Source organism: Pelodiscus sinensis, chromosome 9 (assembly GCF_049634645.1).
Source record: "Pelodiscus sinensis isolate JC-2024 chromosome 9, ASM4963464v1, whole genome shotgun sequence".
NCBI classification, from domain to species: domain Eukaryota; kingdom Metazoa; phylum Chordata; order Testudines; family Trionychidae; genus Pelodiscus; species Pelodiscus sinensis.
The window spans coordinates 34,340,470-34,366,490 of NC_134719.1; the positions used below are offsets into that span (position 1 = coordinate 34,340,470).

At 43.6% G+C, this 26,021-nt stretch overlaps 2 protein-coding genes across 7 annotated transcripts in view; one reads left to right on the plus strand and one right to left on the minus strand.

Annotated features, from left to right (window-relative positions):
• Positions 1–9,629, minus strand: part of GLMN (glomulin, FKBP associated protein) — a 45,248-nt gene extending 35,619 nt beyond the window's left edge. Inside the window, exons 1-3 of one of the 2 annotated variants that reach the window (XM_075936533.1) lie at positions 9,492–9,629; positions 6,226–6,300; positions 4,844–4,969 (exon numbers count right to left, since the gene is read on the minus strand). In XM_075936533.1, the coding sequence (XP_075792648.1) occupies positions 4,844–4,969; positions 6,226–6,291 (192 nt within the window). In that variant the 5' untranslated portion in view covers positions 6,292–6,300; positions 9,492–9,629. The remainder of the gene's footprint in view (positions 1–4,843; positions 4,970–6,225; positions 6,301–9,491) is intronic. The other variant, XM_075936534.1, reaches the window with a different exon arrangement.
• Positions 9,529–26,021, plus strand: part of RPAP2 (RNA polymerase II associated protein 2) — a 68,886-nt gene continuing 52,393 nt past the window's right edge. For 4 of the 5 annotated variants that reach the window (XM_075936530.1, XM_075936529.1, XM_075936532.1 and 1 more), the window contains exons 1-6: positions 9,529–9,670; positions 13,190–13,235; positions 17,578–17,692; positions 19,157–19,255; positions 21,211–21,276; positions 23,879–23,967. In XM_075936530.1, the coding sequence (XP_075792645.1) occupies positions 9,613–9,670; positions 13,190–13,235; positions 17,578–17,692; positions 19,157–19,255; positions 21,211–21,276; positions 23,879–23,967 (473 nt within the window). In that variant the 5' untranslated portion in view covers positions 9,529–9,612. Of the gene's footprint in view, positions 9,671–9,697; positions 9,896–13,189; positions 13,236–17,577; positions 17,693–19,156; positions 19,256–21,210; positions 21,277–23,878; positions 23,968–26,021 lie in introns of those variants that run through there. The other variant, XM_006114167.4, reaches the window with a different exon arrangement.

The following is a 26,021-nucleotide window of genomic DNA, read 5'->3' on the forward strand; positions in this document are numbered from 1 at the left end:
AGAAGGACTGGCTACGGGAGGAGTTTTTATTATTGATGTATTGGTTTTATTTGTTATATTCTTTTCTTTCATGCTGTGCTGTCTAAGACAAATCAGAGACAGTGATTTAATATAATCAAATTGTAGTAATAAAGTTTGTAATTGGTTAAGTGCATTTAAGTCTCGGGCTTTCCTCCTTCGCAGCCCCAGTCCCTTGCCACAAAAAACCACCCATAGACAATCTTCAAACCTCTGGTTCATCACAACTACAGGCAGTCCCCGAGTTACGCGGATCCGACTTATGTCGGATCTGTACTTACGAACGGGGCTTTTCTCGCCCCGGAGAATGCGGGCGGCGGGACCACCCAGACGCACCGAGGTCCCGCCGCCCGCATCCTCCGGGGCGAGAAAAGCTGCTCCGCGTCTCCCTGGTCTACTGGGGGAGGGGGCCCCCAGCAGACCAGGGAGACGCAGAGCAAAGCCGCGGAGGACGCGGACGGCGGGAGCGCCCAGACGCGCCGCCGACCGGGTCCTCCGCGGCTTTGCTCCGCGTCTCCCTGGTCTGCTGCGGGTTCCCTCCCCCCCCCAGCAGACCAGGGAGATGCGGAGCAAAGCCGCGGAGGACCCGGGCGGCGGCACCGCGGCGCGTCTCAGTCCCGCCGCCCGCATCTCCATGGTCTGCTGGGGGAGCGGGGCCGCAGCTAGTGCACCCCCTTCCCCCCAGCAGACCAGGCTTTTCTCGCGGACGCCTGTGGTAGAGCAGCTGGGGCGCTGCCGGTTGGTCTCACAGTGCCGCTCCTTGGCGCTACTGGACCAACCCGGCAGCACCCCAGCTGCTCTGCCCCAGGTGTCCCCAAGTCAGCTGCTGCTGAAACTGACCAGCGGCTGACTACAGGAAGCCCAAGGCAGAGTTGCTCTGCCCCGGGCTTCCTGGAATCAGCCGTTGATCAGTTTCAGCAGCAGCTGACTTAAGGACACCTGGGGTAGAGCACCTGGGGTGCTGCCAGGTTGGTCCCCGCAGTGCTGAGGTGCGGCGCTGCGGAGACCTACCCGGCATCGCCCCAGCTTCTCTGTCCCAGGCGTCCAGATTCAGCTGCTGTTGAAACTGATCAGCGGCTGATTCCAGGAAGCCCGGGGCAGAGAAACTCTGCCTCAGGCTTCCTGTAGTCAGCCGCTGGTCAGTTTCAGCAGTGGTTGAATCTCGACGTCAGTTCCGACTTAAGTACAAATTCGACTTAAGTACAAACCTACAGTCCCTATCTTGTACGTAACCCGGGGACTGCCTGTAATATTAATAAGGAGAAAGGAACACAAGTGAGAATAAAGAGAGATTCAATTAAACAATTTTTAGATATAGTAAATATATTCCAGTTGGTAGGGTCTGATGAAATGGATCCTATGGTACTTAATTTCAAATAGTAGATTCAGTACAGTACTTCCTTATCTTCGAGAATTCATAGAGGATGGGTGAAGTCTCAGACAAGTTGGTGAAGAGCAAATCTGGTATTTATCTTTTTAAAAGGGGAACAAACAGGCCCCATGGAATTATAGACCAGTCAGTTTAATTTCAATGCTTGGTAAAATACTAGAACAGATTATCAAACAATCAATTTGTAAGCATCTAGAGATCAATAGAGTAATAACAAACACCTAATATGGATCTGTCAGAAAAAAACCATGCCATATCAACCAAATTTTCTCCTTTGGCAAGGTTACTGGAATAACAGATAGGAGAAGACATAGAGGCGATGAATATTGATTTTAATTCGACTTATGACACAATCCCACACGACACTCTCATAAGCAAACTAGGGAAACGTGATCTAGATGAAATTATTATAAGATAGGTGCATAAATATTTGAAAGACCAAATTCAAAGCATTCCTTGGATTGTAGTTCATTGTCAAACAGGGAGGATGCATCTAGAGGGGTTCTGTAATGGTATTACTAAATGTTTTCATTAATTACTTGGATAATGAAGTGGAAAGCATGCTTACAGAATCTTTAGACAATATCAAGCTGCAAAGGGTTGCAAACACTTTTAAGGACAGAATTAGAATTAAAATTTCTTTGACAAACAGTGGATCACAAATTGAATATGAATCAACGTGATGCAGCTTCAAAAACGGGTAATAACATTCTAGATGTATTTACAGGAGGGTTGAATTTAAGGTACAGGAAGTAACTCTACGGCTATGCTGGGCACTATTGGCAATAGCTGGTGGTGTCCAGTACTGGGAGTCACACTTGAAGAAAAATGTGGACAAAGTGGATAGAGTCCAGAGTAGGGAGAAATAAATAATTAAAGGTTTAAAAATCAAATCTATGAAAACAAGTTTAAAAAAACTAATTATGTTAAGGCTTGAAAAAATAAAACTGAGAGAAGCTCTGACAATTGTCTTCAAGTATGTTAAAGAGCAATTGTACAGGGAGTAATTGTTCTCCATATCCACTGAAGATAGGATAAAAAATAATCAGATTAATTTGTAATAAGAGAGATTTGGGTTACATAGCAGGGTGGATAAAAATCAGTGACTTTTCATAAAAATTAAAAGATTTTGTATGAAAATGGGATTTTTAAGATCAATAAAATATTACATTTATTTAAAAATAAGTTACAATTAAATCTCATCATAAACATATAATTCTTACACTTATAGTGTCACAAAAATTAATTAATGGCTCTAGTCTGTCCAGCCTAACAACCAGCTCTTGCTCCTTGAAAGTTCTGGGATTTCCATTTCTGTTAGTATGCTGAGAAACATATGCAAAGACACACACAGGCTGGATAGAATTGGTTTTGTTCTGAGTTTATGTGGTGATGAATCTAGGCCAAGCATGGCAGAGTTAGTTAAGACACTGTCTAAAGACAGAGACACAATGTATAGGAAAGGACAAAGACTGTATAGAAAGGGACATTGGAGTGGACTGGAAAGGAAAAGGGAAGACCTTATTCAGCACACTCAAAGCTTCCTATATTCCCCCATACTTGTGCCGCAAAAAAACTGTCATGGTGTCTGCATGTAAAGGAGATCCTACCTGGAATATTTTGAGGAAATGTATTTCCTTGGTAAAAAAGGAAAAATGTGTCAAGTGTAAGCAGAGAAAGAAGATGATGCCGGACCAAGATGCGAGTTAAACACTGGAATAGGCTTCCAAAGGAGATTTGTGAAATCCTTGTCATTGAAGGTTCTTAAAATAAAGTTAGACAAACACCTGACAGGGATGGTAAAGGTAGACTTGGTCCTAACTCCATCCCCAAGGCTGAACTAAATAACCTCTTAAGGACCCCTCCAACCTTCCATTTTGATTATTCCAGGGGGTGCGGTGCTATGGAGAGTCCTGAGATTGAATGCAAAGTTTATCATTACAATGTTCCATTATGGGCATATGTTAGGCTCTCTTTCCTCCTTCCCTATTTAGCAGGATAACCCTTAAAGATTGCCACTGCTTTTCAAGTAGGGACAGGCAGTGTTCTCACTGTTTTACTGGATGTTAGGAGCAAAATTCCAAGCAAAAATTAGAGAGAACACATTATTTGAGGAAGGAGGTAAACCAATCTTTGCAGATTTTAAATCCTTATTCTAAAATTCAGTGGGGTCCAGCGGCTGACTATTTCCCATCTTTCCAAGAAGAGGGGCAATATTGTTTCTTCCATCACCTTTTCTGATTTCCTATCTACCTCTGTATCCCATGTAAGTATGCTTTCCCAGTCTCCCAGACTGATCATATACTTCTCTGAAATTTCATTCTCTTACTTTCTGTCTGCTCATTTCTTCTTAGAATCTTGGCCAATTTTAGTCCATCCATCTGGAACTCTCTCCACCCCAACAGAGTCACACTCACTTCCCCTTTTTAAATTTTGCCTCAATCTCTCTCTCTTCTTCCATTTATCTCACTGGAAAACATTAATGAAAGTGTTTATTAAGAATATTATGCCTTATATCCTTGGTTACAGCTAAGTAAAGTACTGCTCAGGAGGAAATGCACAAATCTGGCTTTATGACACTGTTTCCACTCTTTCTATCCTGGAACAGCTGTGCAGCAACCTGACTCCCCAACATAAAACAATGCAGCGTGAAGGCTGCTCTAAAACACTCTAGCCAACAATAGCTCTAAGGGGCTAATCTAGGAGCCAAGAATTACTGTAGGACAAGAAATCCCCTGCTTCCTACACTTACAGCATTGAATGGTCATATATAGTAGCCACTAGCATGGCTATATGACACAAAAAGATCCCCCCTGCTTTTAGGTGACTCTTGTAGTTGGCTGTATTTGTTTCAGGTCCAGTCCACCATTGTAAAAACAAGAGATGTGAAAGAGTACATGGTTACACACAGGCTCCTGTCATGCACCAGCTCCTGGGGAGTCACATTACACACACACACACACACACACACACACACACACACACACACACACACACACACACACACACACACACCCCACGCTGCTGCCTCTGTATCAGAGGCAGTAGTGCAGGAGGGGCAGGCTCATGGTACATGCAAGGAGTATCAGAGGCAGCAGTACAGGACAGTGGGGGGCAGGCAGAAGCCACCTGCCCCCCTGCGTGTAACTGCTGAAAATTTCAGTAGTTTCATGATTAATTAAACACAATTTAACATCCCTAGTCAATACAGCTTCACACGAAGAATCTGGGTCTACATAAACAGTATATATCTGCCAGTGTATACCTGGAACAGTTTCCTGAAATAGTACATCCTTGTGGATACTATATGGAATATATAGCTTATAAAAATACTCTCAAGCAATGTATAAACAAATGGAGTATACAAAATTTAATCTATTTTCTCATATGTTTAAAGTATACTGCAAAAACACACACATGCAGATTTAAACTCACCTTATTTTTCTCATTTTGAATTACTTGTAATACTTCTTGTACATAACCTTCTTCTAAGCACTTCTGGCATGCTACTTGAAAAAGATTAAAATCTTCTCCTTTGAAATCTTGTTCTTCTAGGATTTGCTGCAATAAAAAATTATCTAACTTTACAAATCCAAATTTGAGTTTAAATCCAAATTTTAATGTAGCTGAAACCTTAGCTTTTACAATATCTATCATTTACGTATTAGAATATTCCTGAGGGAATTCTGTGCCAAAAAAATTACAGACGGCCCCCAACTTGCAATGAGATCGATTCCTGGGGAAGCGTCGCAAGTTGAGGACATCGTAACTTGAACCCGCATTTATGATAGGTGCCATGCGCTGTCATAAATGTGGGCTGAGGATGTAAGTCGGGGGGTTTCGACTCCTTCTGCACTTACAAAAATGGTCATAAGTGCTGGGGGTCGCAACTCAGGCCATGGTAAGGCAGGGCTTCCTGTAAAAATTCTGAACAAAAAATTTTAAATTCTGAAAAATTAATATTTTAATTTATTTTGTAATATATTACCAAAATAATTAAACATGGTGTAATTATGTTGTTATTGTATTTCTGCATTATTTTGATAAATAAAATATGCAGAACTTAGAAGAATTTTTTGAAAATATATTCTGGGTGGTGCAATCGGGGTGCAGACAACTTGATGCAGGGCTCTGGGTGAAGAGAGAATGGGACACTGCAAGGAAGTCCAGGTGAAGGTAGTTAGGGATCAGTGAGAGTCTGGGGGTACAGGGTTTGATAAGGTTGAGAGGGTCAGGGTGTAGCTGGTTGGAGCTCAATGAGGTCCAAGTGTGAGGGGCTGCTCATGCAGGGGATGGAAATCAGCAGGGTGGAAGTTGGGGGGTCTTGGTAGAGAGGTTCTGGGTGCAAGGCAGGGGTTCAATTAGGGGTTCCAGGCGCATGGATGGGAAGACTGATCACTGAACAGGAAGCTGCTCCCCCGTCTATCCAACCCCATGCATCCAGATCTCTCCCCCAAACACACACACTCAAAACCCGCACTGAGCCTTACCACCCCACACCTAGAATTCCCACTCAGACAGGCCCCTTCCCACCAGCAGTGCAGAGCTACCTGCAGCTTAGAGTAGTTTCTGGGGTTGATTTGACACAGACCCAACTGGTCTGGGCAGGGGAAACTCTGTCTTCATCCTCTTTCTTCCCTCCCAGCCCACCCAGCTGAGACAAACATCCCTGGGAAGCCAGGGCATCCCCAGGCACCCCTTTCCCCAGAGATTTACCTCTCCCCAGCTGCTCAAACAGATATGTCTGTGCACACAAATTTAGGCAATGCCAGTTTCTCTAACAGTTAGTATATTTTTACAGAAAGGAAGTTACTTACACATCGTTGTATAACGGCTTGAAGCTCCTCAGTTGCCATTGTATCCTGATTTTGTTCTTCTGACATTGAAAAGCTCTATCATAATTTAGAGTATAGTAATGAGTCACAACTATATTATATTCAATATTATACTGGATTTAAAATGGAGATTAAAAAATTATCACATTTTAGCAAGTCCCAAGTGGTAAAACATCTTACAGAAATTAAGGAGGCTGCATAAAAGAACATGAGACAAAACAGAAGAGAAAAGAGTTAAAAAATGCAGGGTATTTTTTCATTCCATCTCCTGTGCAGGCACTGCTATTGCTTGTTTATAGGAGACAGGAAAGAGCATGAAAACTATATCTAAAGAGGGGAACTGTCCAACTACAGTAAACTTCTGATAATCTGGGAAGCCCGGGGCAGAGCAGCTGGGGTGCTCTTCCCCGGAGTCAGCCGCTGGTCAGTTTCAGCAGCGGCTGACTTGGAGAAGTCTGGGGCAGAGCAGCTGGGGTGCTGCCGGGATGGTCCGGCAGCACCAAGGAGCAGCGCTACGGGACCAACCCAGCACCCCAGCTGCTCTGCCCCGAGCGTCCCCAAGTACTGAAACATCCAAATCTGAATTGAGATAACTAAAAGAATGTGAAAACTAATTTTCTTTTTATTATACTGAAATCCTACTTACATTTTATTTCACTGTTTTCCACACTTGACAGTGAATCCACACTTGACAGTTTCACTTTGCTGTTCTCATTGCATTAGCACAGGGATGGGCAATAATTTTTGCCAAGGGGTCACAATGGCAATGGCACAATGGTTGGGTATTGGTAACCAGAGCTCATAGCTCCAGCCCCTGAAGAAGAGCCACAACTGGGCACTATTTAAATAGGATCCTGCTGTCCGAGCCACCACCTGAAAATTCGGTGGCATGGACAGCAAGATATAAATAGAAAACTGTCAGACACTGTCTGTGGGCCAGATCAAAGTTTTAGCAGGGCAGAGTCTGCCCCAGGTGGCATCTTGCCCATCCCTGCACTAAGATGTACTTTTGAGTTTGAGTTAGCACCACTGCAAGAGCAATGGCGACATTCCCCCAGAATCAGTGTTCCCTCTAAGCTGCGAGGCAGCACAGTTTCACAGGTGAATAGTCAGCCCTGCCCAGTGAATCAGCTCCACATGGAGCCCTGAGCTTTTGACTGGGCGGGGCTGATTAATCACCAGTTAAGATATGAGGCTGCACAGTTTAGAAGAAACACTGCCCAGAACTACTTTAATTTGTTTGAAAACAAATGTACAGTGTTACCTATTTGGGGCCCAAAGTAACTTGGTATCATCAATAAGGCTCAAATCATATACTGAGCTCCGTAGTGTACTGGTTCTGAGCTCATTGCACGTATGTGGCCCACATGATTAAGTCAGTGATATATTTCCCTGACTTCAGTGGGAACTGTACCGGTCCTTAAGTCATTATGAAAGAAAATTATATATTAGCTATAATTGGCAAACACCATTCATTAAGAATGTTTTTTTCCACCCATTTTGATTTCTTCTTATAGGATCTGAACACCAATGAAGAATGCATCAAAGGGAGAATGTATTCTAAATGCATGGAAGCACCTAGCATCCTCCATACACTTTTGTCAAACACTTGCCATTAGCCATACTTGGGTGAAAACAGGCTGTAGGGGTGGGTAGAGCCCTGGGTGGATATAAAATCTGTATCTGCATCTCTATCAGCACAAATAAACCTGTGACTATAAAGCAGACATCCACAGATTTACAAGGCTCTATGTATGCCCTGAGGCTACGTCTACACTACGTTTTTTGTGCAAAAACCAGCAGTGTCCACACCTCAAGCACGTTTTTACACAAGAAAATCTACAGTCAATTGACAGAACAGATGACTTTTTGCGGTGCAGATATACCTCCTAAGAGGAATATCTCCTTTTTGCGCAAAAAGGCATGTGTGGATATTCCGCAGGGGTTTCTTGCACAAAAAGAGCCAATCCGAAAAAGCACAGGTGTTCTGATGGCCATTCTGTGAATGGCCATCAGTGCTTTCTTGCGCAAGAGTGTCCATGCCGTGTAGATGCTCTCTTGCCCAAAAGCTCATTGCAAAAGCAGTGCATTTTGAGGTGTGGACGCGCTCTTGCGCAAGTTTTTGCACGGGAACTCTTCCTCAAAAAACTTCTTGTGCAAAAACCCTGGGCTGTGTCTACACTGCACCCCTTTTCCAGAAAAGGGATGCAGATGAGACAAGTCGGAATTGCAAATGAAGCGGGGGATTTAAATATCCCTCGCTTCGTTTGTATAAACATGGCTGCCGCTTTTTTCCGGCTCTGGGCTTTGCCGGAGAAAAGCACCAGTCTAGATGGGATCTTTCGGAACATAAAGCCTTTTCCGAAAGGTCCCTTATTCCTCTTAAAATCAGGAATAAGGGACCTTTCAGAAAAGGCTTTATTTTCCAAAAGATCCAGTCTAGACTGGCGCTTTTCTCCAGCAAAGCCCGGAGCCGGAAAAAAGCTGCAGCCATGTTTATACAAACTAAGCGGGGCATATTTAAATCCCCCACTTCATTTGCAATTCCGACTTGTCTCATCTGCATCCCTTTTCCGGAAAAGGGGTGCAGTGTAGACACAGCCCTGCAGTATAGACCTAGTCTTTCAAGGGTGTATAAGGGCTGAGGATAGCAAGTGATAGAGAGAACAGAGAGGGCAGGGCTTCAAGGGGGGAGGGTGTCTTGGGGAAGGGATGGGGTAGATCTTGGCTTGTCCTGGCATTTAAAAAGTGATCTTGGGCGTAAAAAGGTTGGAAACCACTGATGTCTGGGATCCTCCCAGTCGAGGGTTAGCACAGTCGATGGGATTAGTACTGATGCGCTGAGTCACGTCGGAGGCTGCTCTACACCCCGGGGCCTACAGAACACACCTCCTGTCTCTCAAAGCAAACCAATAAGCAGGTCGCGGAGAGGCTGTAGCGGCTTCGCACGGAAGGAGGGGAGAAGAAGAGGGAGACCGGGCGCGTGGCTCACAGCAAAGCCCGCAGCCTGAGGCTGTAAATACGGCTGCTGCGAGCTCCACGCCTCCAACAAGGGGGGCTGGTCTCAGCCGGCGCCCGGGACCTTGTCTGAGGAGCCCCGCGTGGGGCGCAGCGGGCCAGCCTCGTTACCCCGCCCCCAAGAGAACGCGCCGGGGGAGGACTATCCCCGTCGCAGCCGCCCCACAAGGGGGCTCAGAGCCTCCCTCCTTGGACGCGGGGGCGAGGACTGCGCGGCGCCCGCCTCCTACCTAGCGTGCGTCCGCACAGGGCCGCTCCGGATCGAGCCCCGCGTGCCCCTCTCAGGCTCCGCCTCCCCCCCCCTCGCGCCGCGGCGGGTGAGAGGTCAGGCGGGGGGCGGGGCGGGCGGCGATGGCGGCGGAACTTCGGCGCGTCGGTGCGAAGGCGAGAGGCAGCCGGAGACGCGCGGGTAGGATCAGTACAATCCCCCTCCCCCCCCCCCCGAACATACCCCCCGTTTCCCGGCCTAGTGGGCTCGTCCTCCCCACCCCAACGCAGGGGACTGACCCAATCGTCCCAGCCGGGGAGGGGGACGGGAGTAGTGCTGGGCAGGTAGCCGTGTTGTGCGCCCCTCCGCCCCCCGTTTGGAGCATTGCTGGGGTACCCGGAGGGGGAAGCAGAGCCGGCACCATGCGTAAGCGGAATGAGCAGCGGGCCCATTCCTAGGCCGGGGTATTCCAGCTTAGGGCAGGGCGCTGGTGTGCAAGACGGGGTTCAGCTGCAAGCTTGGGAGGGGGCTCTGGGCTGGGACAGTGTTGGGGTGCTGGCTCTGAGAGGGGTCAGGGTGTTGTAGGTGCTGGCTCTGGGAGCGGGCTCAGAGCTGGGGCGGATTCAGGGTACAGGAGGCGTATGGGTTCTGGCTCTGGGAGAGGGGGCAGGGCTGGAGCCAGGTGCTTGGGGTACAGGAGATGGTTGGAGGGTGCAGGAGGAGAGATGGGGTGCTGGCCCTGGGAGGGAGCTCAGGGCTGAGGCTTGGAGTGCAGGAGGTGTTTGGGATCTGAGGCACTTGGAAGAGAGGAAAGTGATTAGGAATAGTCATCAAGGGTTCACAAAGGGCAAGTCGTACCTGACCAATCTGATCAGCTTCTATGATGAGGTAACTGGCTCGGTGGACATGGGAAAGTCAGTGGATGTGATATTCCTTGACTTTAGCAAGGCTTTTGATACGGTCGCCCACAATATTCTTGCCAGCAAGTTAAGAGAATGTGGATTGGACAAATGGACAGTAAGATGCATAGAAAGATGGCTAGAAGGCCGGGCCCAGCGGGTAGTGATCAACGGCTAGATGTCAGGATGGCAGTCGGTTTCTAGCGGAGTGGCCCAAAGTTCAGTTCTAGGACCGATTTTGTTCAATATCTTTATTAATGACCTGGATGAAGGGATGGATTGCACCCTCAGCAAGTTTGTGGATGACACTAAGCTAGGGGGAGAGGTAGATACGCTTGAGGGCAGAGATAGGGTCCAGAGTTACTTAGACAAATTGAAGGATTGGGCCACAAGAAATCTGATGAGGTTCAACAAGGACAAGTGCAGAGTCCTGCACTTGGGACGGAAGAATCCCAAGCATAGTTACAAGCTGGGGACCAGCCCGTTAAGTAGTAGTTCTGCAGAAAAGGACCTGGGGGTTACAGTGGATGAGAAGCTAGATATGAGTCAACAGTGTGCCCTTGTAGCCAAGAAGGCTATTGGCATATTAGATTGCATTAAGAGGAACATTGCCAGCAGATCCAGAGATGTCATTATTCCCCTTTATTCGGCTTTGGTGAGGCCACATCTGGAGTATTGTGTCCAGTTCTGGGGCCACCACACTACAAAAAGGATGTGGACGCACTGGAGAGGGTCCAGCGGAGGGCAACCAAAATGATTAGGGGGCTGGAGCATATGACTTAAGAGGAGAGGCTGAGGGAGTTGGATCTGTTTAGTCTGCAGAAGCGAAGAGTGAGGGGGGATTTGATAGCAGCCTTCAACTTCCTGAAGGGAGGTTCCAAAGAGGATGGAGAGAGGCTGTTCTCAGTAGTGACAGATGGCAGAACAAGGAGCAATGGTCTCAAGTTGTGGTGGGAGAAGTCCAGGTTGGATATTAGGAAAAACTATTTCACTAGGAGGGTAGTGAAGCCCTGGAATGGGTTACCTAGGGAAGTAGTGGAGTCTCCATCCCTAGAGGTGTTTAAGTCTCGGCTTGACAAAGCCCTGGCTGGGTTGATTTAGTTGGAATTGGTCCTTCCTAGAGCAGGGGGCTGGACTTGATGACCTTCTGAGGTCTCTTCCAGCTCTATGGTTCTGTGATTCAGGAGATATGGGATGCTGTCTCTGGAAGGAGGGTCAGGTTGGGGCAGAGGATTTGGGATGTGCAGGAAGAGTTTGGGGGTTGGCATGTGGCCTGCCACCAGGCAGCACTTGTCATTGTCCCAAGCAGCAGCACAGTGAGGCTAAGGCAGGCTCCCTGCTTGTCCTGGGTCCACAGCACTCCTGGGAGGGGTCAAAGTGCCCCTGTCGCCCAGAGGTGGGGGCCAATGTTCACACTAATTTTTTCTGTGTGTGAAATAAATGTTATGATGTACCCTGAGGAATGTGAGTTTGTGAACCACCAGTAGAAACATGCTACCATCTGTGGGCACTCTGCTAATCAGTGGAGCAGCATTTGAATCTCCTGGGCAACTGCCCAAGCACTCAGATTACAGGGAACACTTTTGGGGGTGGGTAGCACGTGGCTCTGTGTGCTGTCCCTCTGCTAATGCAATAGTTCCCTTTTTCTGGCCAGTTGAAGCAGTGCATGCAGGCGGCAGGAGTAGCATGCTGAGACTCTTGCCTCCCTATCCCTCCTCACACACAGGACCATGCTTGCCAGTTTTGGGAACAGGCTGGTGACGGGGTAAACAGGAAGCTTGCTGATCGTAATTAATTGGGAGACTCCCCAGGATTCACCAGTTGATTGCAATCGATCGGTTGGTGACCACCACTACACAGATTTCCAGGGAGAGCCCAGCCTTTCTCAATCTGAGGGTTGTGATCCAAAAATGGATGGATGGGTGGGGGGCAAAGTAATTGACTGGGGGATTTTGGTATTGCCACCCTTTACTTCACTGCTGCCTTCAGAGTTGAGTGGCTGGAGAGCTGTGGCTGCTGGTCGGACACCCATCCCCGAAGGCAGTGCCCCACCAGCAGTAGCACAGAATAGGGTACCCCTACTCCTGTGCTGCACCCTTCTGATCTGGGCAGCCAGAAAATGGTGGCTGCTGACCAAGGGCCTAGCTCTGAATGCAACAGTGCAAACCATGCCAAGATATCCTTACTTCTCTGTTGAAGCTGGAGGCAGCACTATCTTGATGGTGGAGCTCCTGGCCAGCAGCCACTGCTTTCCCGCAGCCGAGTTCTGAAGACAGTATTGGAGGAAGTGTTATTTCACCTGCTCAGAGCAGATTTCAGCCAACAGAGGAGCAGGAAAAACAGTGCCTTGTAAACATTAGCATTTCCACGCTTGCTATCACCATTGGCGCTACAAGGGTGCAAAACATTGGGGGGGGGGAACTCTAGGAAAAACAGTTGATACAAAATCTTCAAGAAGAAATGACACACCAGCATCCCCAATTGAGAGTGTCTCCTAAACTTTTTTCTTTGAGGGGGAGGGACAATGTAAAGGAATAAAATGATTTATTCCGCCCTGTCCTGTGGTTCATTAGTAGGTATTGTGCTGACTTATTTGGTCTTACTGCTGAATATTTAGCTAAAAACCGCTGGAGGCTTTCTATTTAGACCCCTCCAAAAGCATAGATTTTTCAAGTAGTTGCGTGTCTTAATAGTGTGTATGGTACGGTTTGTGTGCAAATACTTCTGAGACTTAATGTTTAATGGCATTTATATATGGAAATATTAGACAGAAATGGATGTTATTTTGAAAGTTAAAAGGTTGATTTATATATTTTATTAGGAAATAAACAATCAAGTATTTTGAAAAATGAAGATGCAGCACAAAGGTATGATAACTGTTTTGAGGAAAGTTTTGAGGAATTTCAATAACTGTCTATAGGAAATACCCAGTATTCTAATCATATCTAGCAAGTTTGTCTGCTGTTCAGTTCTGTAAAATGATTTAAATAACTCAGGAAAAATTTGTCAGGCTATCATATATCCATGTTATCCTAAGGCAGGGGTCTCCAAACTACGGCCCGGGGGCCGGATGCGGCCTGCGAGGCCTTTTTGGATTCAAAGGCAGAAGAAGTGAGATTGTTTCAAAACCCATTTGAAGCAGATGTGGCCAGTTGCCCAGATGAACTGCAGCTGGAAGTCATTGAGTTGCAAGCAAATGACCTCCTTAGGGACAAGTTCAAAATAGGACTGGTGGGTTTTTACCAGTTTTTGCCCAAGGAAGACTTTCCTAATGTCAAAACTTTTGCATCAAGGTACCTTTCAATCTTTGGAACAACATACCTGTGTGAACAAACATTTTCAAGAATGAAATACGTGAAGAACAATTTGAGAACAAACTTGTCCGATGATAATCTCAGGTCACTGTTGATGTTAGGGACAACAAATCTAAAGCCAGAAATGTCTGCTATTTTGGCATCCAGGAAACAATTTCACCATTCACACTAATACAGGTGTTCATGTGTAGTGTATGAATGTGTTATTAAATAATAACTGAATAAAATAATATTAAATAAATAATTAAAAACAACATCCATGTTTTGATTGTTTTTTATTTGGACCTCAAGTGTGTAGTCGGCCCCCGAACTGCTGTTTGATAGTTAATGCGGCCCTCGGGCTGAAAAGTTTGGAGACCCCTGTCCTAAGGTAACGATTAGTTACGCACACAAATTTAAGTGCGCTGAGATTGCTAAGTCAAGCATTCAGGAGTTAGGAAATGCCAGTGTTAGGGTTGTCTGGGCAACCTTGATTTGGCCTCTGTGGATATATGATTTCTAGGGATGCTAAAAATTGTGTAATAGGGTAATCATTTAACCGCTGAAAATCTCAGCAGTTACACCAGGGATGGGCAATAATTTTTGAGGTGAGCCAGGGGAAGAACTTGATGAATTTTGGAAGTGGTCGTGGGTCAGCCAAGAAGGAGCGGGGCCAGGAGACTTCACCAGTTCTGACCACAGACACTGAAGGGGTGGAGGGAGAACATGAAGTCTTGCCACACCCCTCTGGCTGCAGGAGGAGATTTTGCACATTCCCTCTGTTCCTAGGCCAATCATGGTTTGAACAGGTGGTGGGTCTTTCTAGGCACCACGTGCCCTTCCCCCATCCCCAGGTCTTGCTTGGCCTGGAACGGGGGAGCGGCAGGGTGGCCACGAGCCAGATCAAATGGCTTGATGGACTGGATCCAGCCCGCAGACACTGGATCCAACCCGCAGACACTATCTTGTCCACTGCGGGATACATGGTGACCCTCATTATAAACCTTAGCTTAGCTTTATGCTGCAGCAAAGCCTCCTCTCTGGGAATGTAGCTGGCAGCAAAGTCTCCTCCCCAGGAGTGGAGTGGGCACCTCTTGCTTACCTGATTCTCAGGGAGGCGGCTTGCTTAGTGTGATGGACACCAGTAACGGATAGGTATCCGCTTATTGGTTAAACGGTTTATCGTTTACACTCAACATCCCTAATGATTACAATGCAACCTTTAATTACATGATTACTTACTGTTTCCACAGGACTGTGCACTGAATGAGGCAAGACAGTGCTCACACAATGAGGAATGGTTAACTATTTTGTTTTCTTCCCATTGGTGTGTTGTTTTAGGTCTTATTTATTGCTTGTTACTTAAAAATTCTGTAATCAGAGAAAAATTTAACTTCCTTATGGGCTTTTCTGTGATGATAATCACTGAAGTATCTGAGTATTTCACAAACAATTTATTTTCGCAACACCCCTCAGCTCACAGAAGGTTTTATTTTCTCTATTTTTCAGAAGGGGAAAATGAGGCATGGGCCATACAAAAGTGTCCATGAATTTGCCCATTTTTAGAGTACTTAGAATTATATAGTGCCATCTATGTCCAAAGCATGGCTTAAAATGATTTCAGTTCTAGTTATGACTATTCAGTGCTTATGCAGAGTTGCAAATTAGTAACCCAGAAAATGAGAACATGTGATTAGGTTGTGTATAGGTAATCTCACTCCTAGCCCTTCTTAACTTTTGAGAGCTTGACTTTTCAACCTTAACATTCTTTTTACTCAGCTTTTTTATGTGTAATTTCCTAAGTTTTTTAAAGAAAGCAAACTGAAAAAACAAAAAGTTCCATCAAGTAGAATTTCCAGCAGCAAGGTTATAATTAGGCTTGGATTTTTACTGGTAAAGTTGATAAACATTGATTTCACCGGTGCAAAACAGCAAACATATTTCCATTTATGCTAACTGAAATTTACAGCTAGGCAAAATAAGAAAAATGCTGTTTAAGCACTTATTTGAGTTTGCTGTAAGGATATGTCAACTTTGTCAATGTCAAAATACACAGTTTGTGTTTTAATGGTTGCAAAATTTTAACTTTTGAATTTGATTGTCTGCTGTCATTAAATAATTATTGTCTTACTCCCCATCTTGTGTAACCTCCATAATTTCCCACACTTGTGAATATTAAAATAGATAAAAATAGAAAAAATGTTAAAGTACATCATTTTAAAGTTCATCATTTTTGTAACTGAAAATATAAATCTATAAAAATTGAGAAGATGCTCAAAATACACATTCATATTATCTATTGAGATGATTCAAAAATCAAACAAACCCCAGACCCAAGGCTGATTGTAACTAGGGATGTAAAGGGTTAACCAGTTACCTGGTAAGCATCCTGGTTAATTGGTTAAACATAATGTTTAATGGGTTAACTTTGTAACCAAGATTTTACATCCCTAATTGTAACCTTCAGATTTATAGCACAGACTTCTGTCTCTTGAACTATGGAATAATTTGTAGGAACAGTATGTTGTCATCCTCAACATGGTTCAGACACTAGAGGAGAATGAAAGGATGCTGTGCCATTGAGCTTCACAGGTATTTGCTGACAGAGGGATGGCGAGACATGGGGCGTTAGGGTTCCATTTCAGTCTCTGGAAGGGGCTATGCTTGGTGAACAAGTATTCTTCTGTCCTAGTTGTTTCCAAATGGTCTGTCTGAGTTCTTTTTATCATTCTCCTAAATTCTTCATCCCAGTCCCAATCTTCTTGTCCAGCTAGTTCCATGGTATTCCATGGTATTCCACCCTGGGTCCCAATCCCCAAAGGTGCATCTAGACTGGCAAGATTTTGCGCAAAAGTGGCTGCTTTTGCGCAAAATCTTGCCAGCTGTCTAAACTGGCCGCGAGAATTTGCACAAGAACACTGACGATCTAATGTAAGATTGTCAGTGTTCTTGCGCAAGAACTCTGACGCTCCCGCTCGGGAAAAAGCCCTCTTGCGCAAGTGTTCTTGGCCGCCGGAGCTTTCTTGCACAAAGGCACTTGCCAATATAAACGCTCTTTTGCAGAAATACTTTTAACAGAAAAACTTTTCCGTTAAAAGTATTTCCGCGAAATCATGCCAGTCTAGATGCAGCCCAACTGTTCTACCTAAGGGCATGAAGAATTTTGCTCTTAGAAGAAAAATCTCATCTACTAACTGGGGTACTTTTGAGAAAATGTTTGCAAGTTGCTGACTTCTCAATCTTGTGCTTTATTTATTTGCACATTGGTTCAAAGTTTTAATCCTGTGGCAATGATGTAATTACTTCCCAAGTGAACTGTGTTCTCCAATGAAGATTGTTCAGGGCTTCTCCCACAAGCAGTCTGAAACTTCTCCAGGAACTTAGCAGAATGCCACACCAGGTTTGGAAAACTCACTTAATGGTTCTTGGCTGCTACAAAATTCTAGCATAAATGAATGCATTGCTGTGTGAGGTCACCATAGCACAGAGTTTCTCAAAGTGGTCTACGGACCCACTCTGGGAAAGCTGCTACCAGGCTGCTCCAGTTTATTTATTTACCAGTTATGCAGCCACAGAGCCTCATGGATCCCATTGGCTACGGTTCATCGATTGCAGCCAATGGGAGCTTCAGGAAGCAGCATGACCTGGGCTGTGCTTCCCACACTTCCCCTTGACTACACATGGTGAACCACAGCCAGTGGGGGCCACAGGCTACGTGGCTGCAGAGCCCATAAATAAACAAACCTGAGCGGCACAGTAGCAGCTTTCTCAGAGTAAGTCCGTGGACCACTTGGAGAAACACTGCCCTAACAAAATGCATATTAGATCATTAAAATACTACACTTCCTATAATAGAAAGAAAGAATTGTGTACAGTAAAGTGCTATCTATGTAATAGAATATTTATTTTATTTTAGGAAAGCAGCACTTGAGGCTACTATTAGAAAGAAGATTGAATATGAGAAAAAAGCTCTGCATGTTGTTGAACAGCTTTTGGAGGAAGATATAACAGAAGAATTCCTTGTCACTTGTGTATGTTTTTCTTTTGCAAGTTCTTGTGCTAAATTATGTTCCTAACTTCTGTTTGCTAGAAACTGTGGAAGGATGACAGGGAATAGATCACTTGATGGCTTCCTGTTTCTTCATTCCTTCTGAAGCATCTAGTAATAGCCACTGTCTAAAAAAATTCATATTGAGCTAGATGGACCTTTGGTCTGACCCAATATTGCCATTCTTCTGTTGTTGTTTTTATCATTCTTGTAACAAATTTGTTAGGATAATGACCATTCAGTTATCTAGGGGTTTTTTTCTTCAGTGCTAATATACAGTCTCTTTTTGTTTTTAATATTTCCACTGTGAAAATATATATGTCTTGTTTTTAAAAACTTAGTTTTGCCAGCCTTGGTCATGATGAGTATTGCTGGCTTAGGTAATTAATCCCGCTGCCATTAGAGGTTTATGGATTCAAGATTGTGTGGTATAAAAAGTTAGGATCATACCTTCTGTGGGAAGGGGCTTTGGTAAAGGCCCCATTCCACCACCTTTTGGGTCCCCCACCCCCATATGATTTCCCATGGCTTCTTTAGAACAATGCAAAGTCTACCCCTGTTGTGGTTGCCCTAGCCTAGGTGAAGCTCTGTGGGGGAAAAAAATGTAAATCGTGCCCAGGGACATAAGCACAGTTATTTTACTCGGTATTCATCACTTAAACAATAGTATAAATGTGAAAACTTAAAAAGTGTCACAGGGTTGATAATGTGTACTATGTAAAGCATGTCAATTAAGCTATAAACTAGGTATGTAAAAGTGTAATTGTGTAAGTGGTTACACGCAACCCCCCCCCCCCCCCCCCGCTGCACTGCTGCCTCAATATCAGAGGCAGCAATGCAGAGGGGAGGGATCAGGAATCGGTGCACGGTAGGAGCCAACTTTTAAGCTGACTCCCTGCATGTACTGGCTCCCACAGAGCCACCTGCACCCCTTCTTCTCCCGCGCTGCTGCCTCTGATAAAGAGATAGTAGCATGGAGTGGAAGCAGACAGGTGGGAACCAGTGCTCGTGAGGAGCAGGCTTAAAAGCCATCTTCTGCCTGCCTCCTCCTGAACTGATGCCTTTGATACGGTATGTGTGGGGAGTACCCCCTGCATGTAATCCTGTAACCAACCACTGAAATTTTCAGTGGTTATATTTTAACGCCCCTAGTATAGACCCAATGGAAATATTAGCCATTTACTCAACTTTGTAAAAGTTATCTAAGTAAAAATATAAGATGTTTATAATTTACATAGTACCTTGTGTATATACTTTCTTTTGTTACTGTGTGTGCTCGCCCTATCGCCATTTTTATCTTTTAACTTTTGCTTTTTAATAATAGTGGGTTTATTAATTTTTTTATGAACAAGCTTAAGCATTCATGTACTTCTGAGTTTTGACAGTGATGATATAGGGAATGCTTTTAAAATAAGTCTCTTGATGTACTGTTTTCTAATCATTTTAGGGAAATTGTATTACCCCATCTCACTATAAGGATGCTGTGGAGGAGCGTTTTATCATCAAACTATGTGGCTATCCCTTATGTCGAAATAGGCTAGAAAATGTAAGTTCCTTTTTAATTAGCATTTTGATGTTAAGAGCTCTTAAGCCTTTCTTTCTTTTTCCATTCTTTCTTCATTCTAATCACATGAGCAAGAATCATTCTATGATACTTCCACCAGGTAAAGTAACATCTGTCACTTTTCCCCCTCCCCAAATCTTTCTAATCAAGGGAAAAGAATTTACTCATTTGGTTATCAGTACTACATGACTGAATCCTTTGTCATCTTTGTTAATTGACAAAGAATAATATGGATTAAACACTATGGATTCATGACCTCCAGCTGTGCAATACGAAAAGCTTATTTCCCATTCTAATGGTCTTTCTTTTTAGTGCAAGCACATATCTCCATGTAGGCCCACCCACAGGGGAGGGAAGGAGGCTGTTGTCCCAGGCCCAAAGCTCCTGGCTGCTGCTACTGTGGCAGTGATCGAAGCTCTGGGCCCCTTTGAATTGCTGCCAGAATACCACTCTGTGCAGTTTAGAGGGCTAATTTGGGGGAGGAAGGGTGCGTGCTGCAACCTGGGCAGTACTAACAGCTGATTGCCCTTAGCCCTACCTCTTACACCCGTAGCCCCATCCCTTCCAGGGGCACAGAGCTGCCCCACCCACCCACACACCTTGCCCTGGGGCCCATGGCAGCTGTTGGCCTTCTGTCTCCATGGGAAAGAGAGGATTATGTTTAAAGACTGTATTTCCCCATATATATGTTTTAGAACTCCTTGTCACTTGTCTGGGCAGCATGACTTCATAGGAGCCTCACTACTGTGGGGTTATGTTGGGGGACTCAGAGCTATAGATATGTGTTCCTAGGCCCCAAGAAGCATAAATGAAACTTCTTAATCTGAAATGACCTTACATAAACTGCGTTGTAATGCTGTCTGCAGTGTAGTAGGTAACTAGTTAAATCTGTGTAATGCGTCTGCTAAAAGTAGAAACAACACTTCCTAGATTTTAAAAATAACATTAATGACCACAGTCCCTGAATGTGACACTTTTTAAGTAAATAAATTTCCATTATACTGGTATTTTGACTCTGACATTTAGATCTACTTGTTTCTAGAGTTTACTCTGTATATTAAATCTTGCAACACAATATAGACTAGGACTAGCCTCTGTTGTCACTAGACTTCAATTTTACAATAGTATCAATTTAGTAATCTGAGTATGGCAAATGTGATCAGAAAAGGAAAAAAAAATCTATGTTCTCCTAAAACTAAAGTGAAAGACCCGTGTCTTGCTTATTTCTAAAACTCTTATTTGCATAGAATAAAAGCTCTAATTAGCACAAGATTTCCTAGATCTAAGATACTGCTAATTTCATGAAGATGGACACTGCATATAATCATTACCTCTAATTCATGCTTTATATCCTACAAGAAAGTCTAGTTTGGTGGGGTTTTGAGATGCAGTTTCTGTTGCCTGGTTGAAATACTTCCATTATACTGGTGATAGATGATCAGGTTGTGTCATCCAATACCTTCATACAGAATGGGGGATGTTCTCTGTGTGGTTGCACGTGAAGAGGAGTGTCCAACACCTTTAGCATTATTGTCCCCTTTCCTAACACTGCTCTCTACTTGGGTTGGGTTTATATGTTAGAAAGAGGGAAATCGTACATGGCCTTCCACTGTCCCCCCAGAGATTTCCTACGTTACTTTCTCATGTGTTCTGTGGAGCCATCTCTGTGATGATCAGAGGGTGTGCCTTGTAGGACAGCTTTATAGGCACCCCACCAATGTGGGGTTAGATTGGGGGACTCACAGCTAGAAGTCCATGATCTCCTGCAGAATTTTGTACAACAGTTAGTTACACATAAGTAATGTTACTCTTGCAGGGTAGTCCCATTGGCTTATCCATAATACAAATTAGGTAACTGGAATATGTAACTGTAATTTTTATCATGTGGCTTAAAAGGAATAATCTTGGTCTCATTGGTAAAAATATCTCTCTTTTAGGTTCCTAAACAGAAGTACAGAGTTTCAACAAAAACAAACAAAGTTTATGATATTACAGAAAGAAAGGTAAGGTTTAAAGTCTTCTAACGTATCTAAGTTTGTCTTAAGTCTCCTACATTTATTTTTGGAACAGCTTTCTTACCAAACCTTGTTTAATCACCAATACAGATACATGTGTGACTAGGTGGCTTTCTCAGCCTCCTCCCAAATTAAAGACTACATAGTTTTCATAGGATCAAAGTTCATCCCCATCACATAGGGGTTTTGTCAACAAAAATCTAACTAACAGCAGCATAGCACAAATTGTATCCTAAACCCTTCCCCAGCTTGACTATTCCTAATTACCCTGCTGCTTAGACCTATTTCTAGGCAACTGCTCCCTTATACTAGGTACTGAGTTAATAAGCCATTTGCAAAAGTGAATCAAAGGCATCCCTTGCATTTTCCAGCAGGATCTGTCTATGCCAGCTTTTCTCTTAGATCTGAGCTTGTCTCTGTCTCTGTCTCTGTCTCTGTCTCTGTCTCTGTCTCTGTCTCTGTCTCTGTCTCCTTCCCATATATAATGGCCATACTAGGTCAGAGCAGTAATCCATCTAGCTCAGAATGCTGTTTTCTGACAGTAGCTAGTGCCAGATGGTTCAGAGGAAGTGAACAGACCAGGGAATTTCTAATGATCCATCTCCTGTCAGCCACTCCCAGCTTTTGGCAGTTTGAGGTTTAAGGGACACCTGGAACATGAGGTTGTGTTCCTGATCATCTTGGGTAAGAGTTATTGACAGTCCTATCCTCCATTAACTTATTCAATGCTTTTTGAAGTTGATTATAATTTTGGTATTTATGCTATCCCATAGCAATGGGTTCCTCAGGTTGACTGTGCATTGTGTGAAGAAATATTTCCTTTTGTTTGTTTTTTAAACCTGCTGCCCATTAGTTCTTTGGATGACCCTTGGTTCTTGTGTTATGTGAAGGGATAAATAACACTTCCTTATTAACTTTCTTCATACCATTCATAATTGTATAGACCTATATCTGTTATATACCCCCCTTAGTTGTTTCTTTTCTCAGATGGACATTCCCAGTCATTTTAAGCCCCCCTTACTTATTAGGGAAGCTGTTGCATATCCCCAATCATTTTTGTTGTTCTTCTCTGTACCTTTTCCAATTCTAATATATCTTTTTGAGATGGGGTGACGAGATGTACACACAATACAGGCAGCCCCCGCACTTACGACCTAGTTGGTTCCTGGAGAACTGTTGTAAGTCGAACCCTTTTTTCCCATAAGTGCAGTGATAAAAATGGGGGTTCCGTTCCTGGCCTACTTTGCCTCCTGGGAGTTGTAGTTCATGGCACTAGCTGTTCCCAGAGCCAGCTGGGGGTTGTCCCAGGGGAAGGCAGCATGGTGCAAGCTCCTCCCAGAGCCGACTGGGGTCTGTGCCGGGTGGAGGCAGCTGCCAGAGCAAGATGGTCATAAATGCAGGGGGTCATAGGTCAGGGGTCACCTGTATACAAATGTACCTGGATATATAGTAGCATTATATTTTCTGTTTTATTGTCTATTTTTTTCCTAATTGTTAGTTCTCTTTTTTGACTGCTGCGGCACATTGAATGGATATTTTCAGAGAACTATCCATGATGATTCCAAGATCTTTCTTGAGTAATAAATAATAGCTTATTTAAACCCTATAATTTTGTACATATAGATAGGACTATGCTGTCCAATGTGTGTGATTTTTCCACTTATCAACATAGAGTTCATCAGCCCTTTGGATTTCCGGTCACCCATTGTTGTGAGATTCCCTTTGTAACTCTTCGCAGTCAGTTTTGGGCTTAACTGCTTTAAGTAATTTTTGTATCGTCTGCAAATTTTGCTCTGTGCTTTTCACCCTTTTTGCCAGAACATTTATGAATCTGATGAACCACATTTTACACTTTTTTTCTTTCATAGCTGTGAGTTGTCAGTTCTCTTTTAGATAGCAGTCTTACTACTACTGTAAAGAGTGCCGGATTTAGCCTATCATTGATGTCCAACTGCTTCTTCAAAGTTCAATGCTGCCATATTTAAAAAAAAAAAAAAAAAAAAAAGGGCTTCTGTATGTGAATTGTAGTGCATGTCTATAAACTGTGCAGTAAGCTATTTGAGACAAGAACCATACCTTCCTCTGTTTCAAGAGGTCTATGTTCTCTGTTTTTTGTATTGCCAAGCAATGTTCCCTATAACTAAGAGCTTGGGTGGCCACTCAGGAGAGATTCATCTGCCGCCCAGCTGATTAGCAGGGTGCCCACAGCCACCCACAACCAGTAGCAAGTGTTTCTATTGCTGGTACACATCTGCACTTGTCTTGATGTGCATAACAAAATTTATTCTGAACATAAATGGAAAAAATTAGAGGGGACACTGTTGCCAAGGTCGGTGTTTGTGCTTTATACATAATAAAAGTACAAGGAGAAGCCCTATAAAGCTGGGGGGGGGGGGGGGGATGTGGTGGGGTTGTTTTGTTTTTTGAGGTTTTTCTGCATGATAATTTTTTAAAGCTCTTGTTTAGTTTAGTAGAAGCCCATTACTGGCTATAGATTTCATTACAAATGTGCATTCTGCTATCTAAGTAATAATAATGTAAATGAAGTTTATTCTTTTAAACCAAAATAAGATTCTGATATATTTTCCAGTGTTTTTGCAGCAATTTTTGTTACAGAGCATCTAAATATTTTGAAGCTCAGATCCCCAAAAGTCCAGTGTGGATGCGAGAAGAAGAAAGGTAATTAGATCACGTGTTCTTTTGGTTTATTCTGTGTAAGTTCAGGGACAATACAGCTACGTGAGAGACCATAATAAATGGTTATACTGAAACTGAAGAAAATCTAAAACTGTAAAAGACTAATGAGATGTATGTTATAAAAGTTGTGTATATAATCAAGATGGTAACTTCACTGTGTTAACATGATTGGCAGTATAGGTATCAGTTAACACAATTGTTCAGGGTCTGATGTGGAGAGGTGCTGAGAAACTACGATTCCTATTAACTTCAAAAAGTCCTTCTTAAGAATGGCATAGGCATTTTTATAAAATAAAATAAAATGAATTCTAGTTTTAGTACATTACAAGAGTTCTAATCTTAACAATTTACTGATGCTGGCTTTGAAGTCAAGACTTCAAAATATACATCAGAAAATAGAATTCAGGACTAAAATATAAAACAGTACTGCATCTTAAGCAAAATTCTAGTTTTACATTATTTTAAGCAATGGATATGGGGAAATAGGCAACATGAATTTTGTAAGGGTGTAATTTTGTCCTTTCTCTTGGTAAATTGACTGCCTCGCTAAGTAGAGAAAATAAGTACTTGAAATTAACCAACCAAACCACTGGATGTCACCATTTCACAGTACAAATACCTGCCTGGAAAAAGGTCATGCAAGCTTATTTAACTTGCTTCAAAAGTATTCTTTAAACCAGGGGTCTCCAAACTTTTCAGCCCGAGGGCTATTAGCTATCAAACAGCAGTTCGGGGGCCGACTACACACTTGAGGTCCAAATAAAAAACAATCAAAACATGGATGTTGTTTTTAATTATGTATTTAATATTATTTTATTCAGTTATTATTTAATAACACATTCATACACTACACATGAACACCTGTATTAGTGTGAATGGTGAAATTGTTTCCTGGATGCCAAAATAGCAGACATTTCTGGCTTTAGATTTGTTGTCCCTAACATCAACAGTGACCTGAGATTATCATCGGACAAGTTTGTTCTCAAATTGTTCTTCACGTATTTCATTCTTGAAAATGTTTGTTCACACAGGTATGTTGTTCCAAAGATTGAAAGGTACCTTGATGCAAAAGTTTTGACATTAGGAAAGTCTTCCTTGGGCAAAAACTGGTAAAAACCCACCAGTCCTATTTTGAACTTGTCCCTAAGGAGGTCATTTGCTTGCAACTCAATGACTTCCAGCTGCAGTTCATCTGGGCAACTGGCCACATCTGCTTCAAATGGGTTTTGAAACAATCTCACTTCTTCTGCCTTTGAATCCAAAAAGGTCTCCACGGGCCGGATGAGAGGGCCTCGCGGGCCGCATCCGGCCCCCGGGCCGTAGTTTGGAGACCCCTGCTTTAAACCATTGTTTTCCAGAATCTCCTGTATTTAGCTCTATTTTTAAATGGGGAGAAAAGCTAGAACTAAATTTTGATTCTAACAGGGTTTGCTAAGAATTGTCTAGAGTGTAAGCACTTCAAGATTTGGGGTGTGTCTCAATACTAGCATTCCATTTATAATATATACAAATAATTATATGTACCGTATTTTCCGGCATATAAGGCGACTGGGCGTATAAGACGACCCCCTAATTTTCCAGTTAAAACATAGGTTTTGGCCTATACTCGCCATATAAGACTACCCCCCCTTCCGAGACAACACCATTTAATAACACCAGCCTGCTGGATATGCCCTAATACAGTACTGTAGCTTCGGCTACATACAGAACGTCCCTGTGCTGATACTGTATGTACCGCGCTGAGCCAATCCCGGCAAGCGGTGTATTCTATTAATGCATACAAAGCCTGCTCGGATTGGCAAAGGTGGTAATAGCCCGCCTCTCTGACTCAGCAAATCCGAGCAGGCTTTGTATGCATTAATAGATGACACCGCTTGCCGTGATTGGCTCAGCGCGGTACATACAGTATCAGCACAGGGACGTTCTGTATGTAGCCGAAGCTACAGTATGTTTATACCCGGCGTATAAGACGACCCCCGATTTTTGGGGGATGTTTTTTAGTATAAAAAGTCATCTTATACGCCGGAAAATACGGT